Below are 8,673 nucleotides of genomic sequence, written 5' to 3'. Positions count from 1 at the left end.
CTGATTGTCTGGCTAGGTCTTATTTTCGGGGAAACACGGTAGAGGAGAAAGCTACCTGAAGACCTAGGTTCTAGGTAAGCTCCACCACTCAACGGCAGCAGCCTGGGTCAAATCATGCCACAGCTTTCTTCACTTGTAAAAGGAGGATAATATTTGCCTCACAGGCTTGTTATAAGAATCAAAAAAGATAACAGACGCGAAAGTGCTCTCTGAAGCTCATGCTTTGTATGTATGAGTGATGTGAATTCATGCCAGGGTTGGTGGGCCTTGAACTCAGGAGTCAGTTCTCCATATAACCCAGGACAAAGGCCGTCCCCTGGCCCTCAAAGACTGACCTACAGATGAGCAGCAGGCTGTCTGAGCTTATTTCTAGTCCAGGTCTCGGGAGAGTAAGAGCCAAGGGTCATTATTGGCCGGAATCTTCCTGAAACCTGGGATTTGTGAAGCCAAGTACCTGGGTGGGCTGCTTCAGATGACAGGGATGGGTGGAGGTGGGGGATGCGGGAGGGGGGTGGCAGAGGACCGGCCAGGAAGCAACCTTAGCCCACTGTCCTTGGACCTTTTCCTTCTGGCTAGAGATCAGAGAGTAGGAAAAGTCTTTCAACTGCACGCATTTAACTGGGGAACAGGGTTGGGGATCAAGAGGAGGAAGCATAGATTATGTTGTTATTCAACAACAGTAATTGAGAGTCACCCCTTCTGAATGGAGATAATTCATCAATGATGAAGAACATGATTGCTGCCCCTAAGGAACTCCCTGTTTTGTGTGGGAGTCTGTGTGCCAACATAATTATTACAGAGTGACAAGTGCTAAAATAAAGGTATTGTTCAAGATGACTGCAAGGCCCACTGGGGAAAGGACTAACAATGTCTAGACAAGGACGTGGAGCAACTTAATAAAGGAGGTGACAGCAATGAGTCAGAACAAGGAGTTAGAAGGAAGGTAAAATGTCTGGCGGGGATAGGATAAGAAAGCATGTCATATTGTGGCACCCGTGAAGGGCCCAAGATGATTGGTACATGGGTTGTGTGAAGAAAGTGCAGGTCCTGAGGCCAGAGAGGTAAGCTAAAGAGGGATATGGTCAAACTAGTTGATTTTCCACCTATGATTAGGGAGAGGCATGGAACATTGAATTGTCCCTTCTTGGAATTCTAACTATTCTTATCACTCCCTGCCCTCATGCTGCCACTGTCCTCCTTTTTTTAAAAAAATTAAATGTATTGGGGTAAGATTGGTTAATATGTTTCAGGTGTACAATTCTATAATAAGGAAAATCTTAATTTATTAATTTCTTCTCTAAGTGTACTTCATTCCCTCATGAGAGTACAAATTCCAGAAGACAGGGACTGTTCCTCCTCTTTGGTCTCTCCCTAATCCAGTATAGGCCACACCCCTATTTGGTAGTCAGAAAGAACTTGATACAAGCAAGCCTGAGAAATGTGAGAGAAGGCAGCAAGAGTGAAGAGAAGAGGGTCAGGAGAAATGAGCTCTTAGTCTCAAGGATAATAAAAAAACAAAAGAGATTCTCAGATTCATGAATAGCCCTCCCAAAGGCTCTTAGGCTGGGCTTCCCTGCAGCCACTGTGGCTATCTCTGCCTTTAGAATGAGACTGGCTTGGAGTGGCAGGGATGAGTAGGAGGCTTCAGAGAGGCCTGAGGGAAGAGCAGACACCATTGTGATAAAGGGCTCCCTGGCCTGGATCAATGAATGAGACTACTGTTCCAATCCTGACTTTGCCACTAACTCTCTGTTCAGCCTTGGTCAAATCTCCAGGTTTTGGAGTCTCAGTTACCGCACCTATAACCTGATGTAGTTGATGCAGCTGAGCACTCCCCTAGTGACTTTTCTGTGAAGTGTAGGGTGCCAGGCCACTTCTAGCTCTGATATTCTGGCTAAGGCTCAGCAGATGATGCCCCTGAAATAAGTCTGGGCTCTGAGCCCTCCAGCTGGTTCTGACCCACCAGTGGGGAGGCCTGGTGTAGCCCAACCCTGTGGAAAACACTAGTTGACTAGCATTTGGAGCTATATTAGTATACAAAAATTAGAGGCTATATGCTGATTATGATAAAATTCAGATGAACTCATTTGGGGAGATCCCTCTCCTTATAGCTTATCTAGAGATACAAGTCCCAAGGACAGAAATTTAATTTTTCAGGAGCAAACTAGAGTGTGTGTATATGTAGATGTGGTATAGCTTTTGGTGTTGATGTTCTTAAAGAAACAGAGCCATTAGTGGTTAGTAGACAAATAGTTTATACAGTAAATAAGTGTGGTTACAGTTCATTGTTGTCAATGATACAGCATTTTTCATCATGATGAAAGGTGAAACATTAAAATCTCATGAAGTAGTCATAGCACATTCATGCTAGTATGAACGTATTGCAAAGCATTGCACGTGCACTATAGGGGCAGACAAGACTCGGGATGGAGTATATTTTCACTCACCTCTGGTTGGCTTTGTATATTTTGTCATTGAGACTTACATTATGTTTGGGTCAAACAAAAAACCCAAAGAGGTTTTATAAAAGTTTACAACCATTAAACAGTATTGTTTAATCCCACAAATGGATAAAGCAAACTACTATAGCTCAATGATTCACAAACCAGGACTAAAAATAGTCAGTCTGCCTATGTATATAGCTAGCTACAATATGATAGATATTGAATATGCTGAGTCTTTTCAAAGGCATAGACTACTTTACACAAGCGGGTTCCCGAAATATACTGGTTTGGTTTCCAATGAGAACTAACTGTAATGTCATTTCACTTGAAGACTATGCACTCCTCAGTGTCAGACCTGAGAAGAAGCAAACTAGGGGAAGGCAGAGAAGGGTTAGGAGGAGACCTGAGCAGGACTCTTTGGACAGCTTGACATTACTTAGCCTGTGCAATTCCAGACCTGGTTCACAGAGTAAAACAAAGTGTATTGAAATCGTTGGCCCTCAAAAAGGGCATTTGTACAAAGTCTCATACTTACAGCATAGATATAATGGTAACTGAGCGCCTCTCAAAATGAATTATTTTTATTAGAAGAAAACCCAGTGCCAAAGGTTAAATGGATATCAATATTTGAATATCGTATAAAGATAATTTATTCTAAAATAGAAAAAATGAGATTTAGAAGTATTCTCCTGAAAACTAGCAGAGAGAGAAATTATATATATATATGATATATATCACATATATATCATATATATAATTACTTAGAAGAAGAAAAGTTTTGTAGACCATTTCCATAAGGCATCTGTCTTTCTCTATTCCGTACCTTGTACCTTAAGAGAGAGTGCAATGGCTGTATGTTACCTTTGAAAAGTCTCCCTGGATTGACCATGCCACTCCAGAGTCACACTTCTTCAGGTCGAAATAAAACATAACAACAACAACAACAAAAAGAAAAAAAAATCACAAAATCTATAAAATCTAAGGCCTGAACAGGCACAGACTTCCTATGAGTTCAGAAACTCAGTGAAAGAATTAAAATTGGAAAGCACCTCTTCCAAAATGTACTGTTTCTTGAAAACCACACAAAACACTGTGCAGTAAACCTGCTGAGTGTTTGGAGGTAAAAATCGAGAAAGACACACACTTAGCCTCAGGAAGGAAGCTTGAGGTTTTTGTTTGTTTGTTTTTGTTTTTGTTTTATCAAGGGAGCCAAGAGAGTCCCAATGCTTTTGCTATTTTATAATTACAGACAAAATGGAAAAGTCAAGAAGTGTGCAGACTTCAATATAAAGAAAATATTTCTCTAATAACTTCACTAAGAACCAAGCTGGATTTATGCATTCATAATTAACACAGCTCCATTTATAGATTCCTGCAAATGATTCACTACCACTGACATTTTTTACACAAAATCCCTTTTGCAAGGACATATTAAATTGAATGGGCTAAAGAGAACTTATTGCAATATAATGCTTGAAACTACACACAATAGCTGTGCACATAGTAATAAAGAGGCCTTGAAAAACTGTCTTTGTCTATAAATTATGACTGCCCTTTGGAAATGAAAGCTCCCTCACGACCCCTGGCCTACATACCTGTGACACACAGTGCCACAAACATCATGGTGAAAAGTCAGTACCAAACCTAGTTTAGGATGAGTTTTGTACATTTGTTTCTATACAGTCAGGAAAAAAAGAGATACAATTTGTATCAACAAAAGGTCATTTCTGGTTATTTGAGGCATTGTTCCTAGCCGCTTTGGTTAATACACATTTTATGAGAAGAGAAGAACGACAGTCGTTTTTAGGAAATAATACATATTCTGCCTTAGGAAAAAAAAAACTGTTTCCTGTGTTGGGAAAAGCTTACAGTTTTTTGAGTACTGAACGTGAATATGTTCCAGATGACATGCAGCTGACAAGATTAATCTTGTGCTTCCCTGTAAATTGTGCAGCTAATGGATACTGTGGTACCATTGCTGATTTGGGTAGAAAGATGAACTAACTGGCACAAAGGCAGTAGAGTCATCTAAGATTGTCGAATACCCTGATTTAGACATAGGACAGGTTTAGAAGGTCCAACGAGTTGAAAGTATGAAATGGTGTTTGTGTGAAATAGCAAGCACTTCAGTGGCAACTGTCACTCTCTATGGACCTACCTGACAGAAAATACTTTTACACCTTAATATGCTGGGGGATGGAAAGATCAGAGGGTAGGAGATGAATGTGAAATTGTGGTTAACCGAAGAGAAACAATGGTTGAGATGCAGTTTTGATCAATGAGGACAGAGACAGAAAGCCAGAACGCAGCATGCAAGCCATTATCAAACCACCAGAAACAACCCTGACTACAGCCTCACATTCGGAGTGTTTCAGAGTAAGAAACATAGGCAGTGTCACACCTTCTCATGAAGAAATAAAAGGCCAAGACTAGGCCTTCTTAACTTTCATGAAAAAACGACCATAGAAATTAGCAAATTCCAGCTCAAGAAACAGTGAGCTGATGTGGTTCAAAATGTTGAACTATACAGTGGATTCAAAAAGGGGGTTCATTTAGCGCAGTTAAAAACAAACAACAACAACAAAAACCCCCAAAAAGTGCCTCTTCTAGAGGCATTTAGCTACAAACATTCCCACCCTGAGCAAGATACAAGTTGCGCAAATGGTACCACTAAACCCAAAGTCCTGCCTTCTTTAGTAACACATTTAAGAATCATCTAAGGACAAGTGCACTCTTTGTGTGAATTTGAACTGCATAACTGACCAGCTATTAGCAAAGATGTAGCACTCCCTTTTGGAAGTTGCCTTTCTCCATCTAGAAAATCCCCTGGTTTTGTTTTCTAAGGAAGTTCTGCCCCACCAATGATCGACCTTATTGCCCAGAGTGGACAGCAGGAGAAAGTGGATTACACGACTGTACACTGTCCTCCATTACTTTTCATCTTGTGATGTTGAATACTGCATAGATCAGAAATCCAAAGAGCATCCATTAGATCCTCCTTGAGTGCAGCTTTTGTGTTCATCATTTAATACTCCATGAGTTTGGCCATCTCCCCTAGGATAAGGGAAGCGGGCTCTGGTAGTAAATCCCTTGGCCCTGGTCAAACTCTTCTGCGTTTGTCTAGCACACAATGCTTGGAACTTGAGCTTATCCATCAGCTACTCTGCAGAGGAAGGCTGCAATCTGATCCCTAATTTGCTGAGGTGAAGAGACTTAAAAGCTAAGAACTGTCAATAAATGTTGACAAGTAAAAAGAGCAAAGGAACTCGAGCTAATTTGCTCTGGTGCCTAAGAAAGCAATGTCAAATATTGGCATGTAATTTCACTTTGAAAACTAGTTGAAACTATGAAGTGTGACATAAAATCAAGTCAGATTTGTGATCTACAAAGCTGTAGACTAAGGACCGTGTAGAGCCTATCTTCTCATCATCACTATATAAAAGGTTACACAGAGATACACACACATCTCAGACTAAATACATACAGTCATACATGCAATATGATTGCTAACAATAGGTTTGAAATATAGTTCTAGAAGCTTCAATGTGACCTTATAGGTTGGTTAATAAAGATATTGAATGATCAGATCCATGCAATAAAGAATGCATTTACTTTTAAATAGCTTTAAATATTCCTATTAAAAATCCTAAAATGTTAATTCAACATATGATCTGATCCTGATGCTCTCTAAATTAGATTTATCATCAATACTTTATAATATAAAATGTGTGACTAAGACAATGTTCATAACGGAACCCTTTGGGGTTTCTTGCATTTAGACCTCTCCCCTTGGATGTTGCCCTCCATGACCTGCATGGTGCAGTGCAAAAGGGCATGAGACTTGGAGTCAGAGGACTTGGGTGTGAGTCCTGACTAGGTCATTCCCAAGCAGGTTGACATTGGCAAGTCACTTAATCTCACTGAGCTTCAGTTTCCTTGTCTAGAAAACAAGACATTAATAAGACTTACCTCACAGGGTTGTTATGCGCTTCAATGACATAAACACTCTGTAACTTGTAAAGCGCAACACAAAATTATTAGTCACTATTACCATACTATTAGTGCATATTAGTATTAATATTCATATTTGTATAAAGGAATAGGTCCTATGTCATGTCAACGTGCAGCCCTAAGCTTAGAAACAATCAACGCTGCCAGTTGTTGGGCATCTGCTGTGTGGGGATTCTTCTCCATCACTGCAAGGACGATGTTGGATGGGAAAATATTGCAGAGGTTCTTGTAGGTCTGATACTGGTGCTCTGGGATCATATGCTCCCTGGAATCATTGCACATTCCAACCCAAGGATTCCTCCAAAGCTGCTCCATCTTTTCAGGCACACTCCGTACCATGACTGGCTCATAGCATGGTTGCATGAGGCTGTTACTCAAGGGATAGGAGTGGTAGCCATAGGAGTCATTTGCACAAGGCAGTGGGTCCCAGCTGGCATGTTGCTCCCGGCACAAAGGAGGTCGTCTTTGCCTCATGGGATTGCTCTCATAGAGGCGGGAGTCAGAAATGCTGTCCATTCGAGTCATCACCAGGGCACGTCCTGGCTGGGGGGTTGCCCCAGAATGGATAGTAGGAGGCGTGGGGTAGTCTCCAGGACAGCTGGAGCGTGCTCCAGTTGCTGGGTGCTGGGCATGCAGAACTAAGTGGGGCACTGACTGCTTGTGGGGGGCTTGCTTAGAATCCTCTGGGCCATAGCTCTGTACTCGCGTTAAGGCTTCATGGTAACCATGAGGAAAAGGCTGAAGACGGTTCTGAGATGCTGAGTGATGCAGCTTCAGACTTCCTTCAGGATGGGCATCAGTTACAGCCATGTACAGGTTGTTGTAAGAGGAATAGTTGTCGTTCCTGGTATGGCTCATACGGCTCTCTGGACAGAGGTTGGGATTCCTGGTGTACACCCCCCGGTCTGCTTCAGCCATGTAATACTCTCGATTATGCATGCTGTTGATGTTCAATTTGGAGAAGTCGCCTAGCATTGAATAGTAGCCATGGTCCCCCACGGACTCAAACTTTGGGTATTGCTCAGCATAGCTAATAGGGGTCCCATGGCTGTTGGTAACCAGGATGGGGGGGTACTGCATGCTGGCCATGTGCTCCAATGAGGACTTCTGGTGGGGGAAATGAGAGGATCCTGGCACTGGGCTGCTGGCTGAACGGGTGTTGAGTGCACCCACTGGATGGCTTTTTGGGGGTGAAATTGTAGGGACACTTAGGGCAGTTACAAGTGAGGGGACAGAACTGGCCTCGGGCTTACGGGCAATGGACAGCCATTCCTCAGGTTCCATAGCCACAGACCGGATGCTGGGATCTGATTGGCGCTTGGGGGCCACACGCTTGACTTCTGAGGTTATCTCACCTTTGGCATTAGACATCCCTGTGCCGCACTTGGCCAGGGTACCTTCGCTCATGGTTTTTACTGTGGACAGTTTGGCACTGATGCGGAGCTCATCAGCCACCGAACGCTGGGGTTGGTTGGCCCGCTCCGGATGGTAGTATTTGCACTTGTGGCCGTAGGTGCATTTTTTGCCTGAAAAATAATGCCTTGGGGTAAGACTCTCTCTCATAGTGGTGCAACGCTCTGTGCCAGAAACTGTTGTAACAATGTGGTCACTCAGATTAGAGTTTTACTGTTTAGGGTTAAGGCAAAAAATCAACTTTCCATAAAGATGAGACAGACAACATCAAGGAGGCATCACACACTGTGAGGGGAGAGGGAAGAAGTTAGAGCTGGGGAGGAGACTGCAGTGTCAAAGCTAGGAGCTGAGCAGTTGAACAGCCTTCATTTTTCTATAATTCACAAATTTTCCTAGGCATAACCTGCATGCTGAGGTGGTGTAAAGCAGCAGCAGGCAGCATGGTGCGATGCAAAGAGCACAGGCTTGGAGGCCAGTCAGACCTAAGTTTCAATTCCAGCTATGTCACTGTGTAGCCGTGTGACCTTGGGAAGGAGTTAACTTCCTAAGTCTCATTTTCTTCTTCTGTAAACAAGGTTTATAATAATGCCTGTATTATAGGACCATTGTGAAGGTTAAATGAAGACAATGGACATGAAAATACTCTATGATTTAAATAAATGTTAATTGAGAACAAAACCCAAGATGTTCTATAAACAAAATGATTATCCAAAAAGAATAAACATCCAACGTAGCCTCAGACCAGGCAGCCCATACTGCACTGTCAAGCTTACAAACTTTGTAACAGAGTGATTTGGGTGAGATC

General features: G+C 42.4%; 1 protein-coding gene across 2 annotated transcripts in view; it reads right to left on the bottom strand.

Annotated features, from left to right (window-relative positions):
• Positions 1 to 2,244: 2,244 nt before the first annotated feature.
• ZC3H12B (zinc finger CCCH-type containing 12B) overlaps positions 2,245 to 8,673 on the bottom strand; it is a 289,375-nt gene continuing 282,946 nt past the window's right edge. For both annotated transcript variants that reach the window (XM_033118169.1, XM_033118160.1), the window contains one exon: positions 2,245 to 7,981. In XM_033118169.1, the coding sequence (XP_032974060.1) occupies positions 6,561 to 7,981 (1,421 nt within the window). In that variant the 3' untranslated portion in view covers positions 2,245 to 6,560. The remainder of the gene's footprint in view (positions 7,982 to 8,673) is intronic.

This window comes from Rhinolophus ferrumequinum, chromosome X, assembly GCF_004115265.2.
Source record: "Rhinolophus ferrumequinum isolate MPI-CBG mRhiFer1 chromosome X, mRhiFer1_v1.p, whole genome shotgun sequence".
Lineage (NCBI taxonomy): Eukaryota > Metazoa > Chordata > Mammalia > Chiroptera > Rhinolophidae > Rhinolophus > Rhinolophus ferrumequinum.
This window is presented reverse-complemented; position numbering and strand designations above follow the sequence as displayed.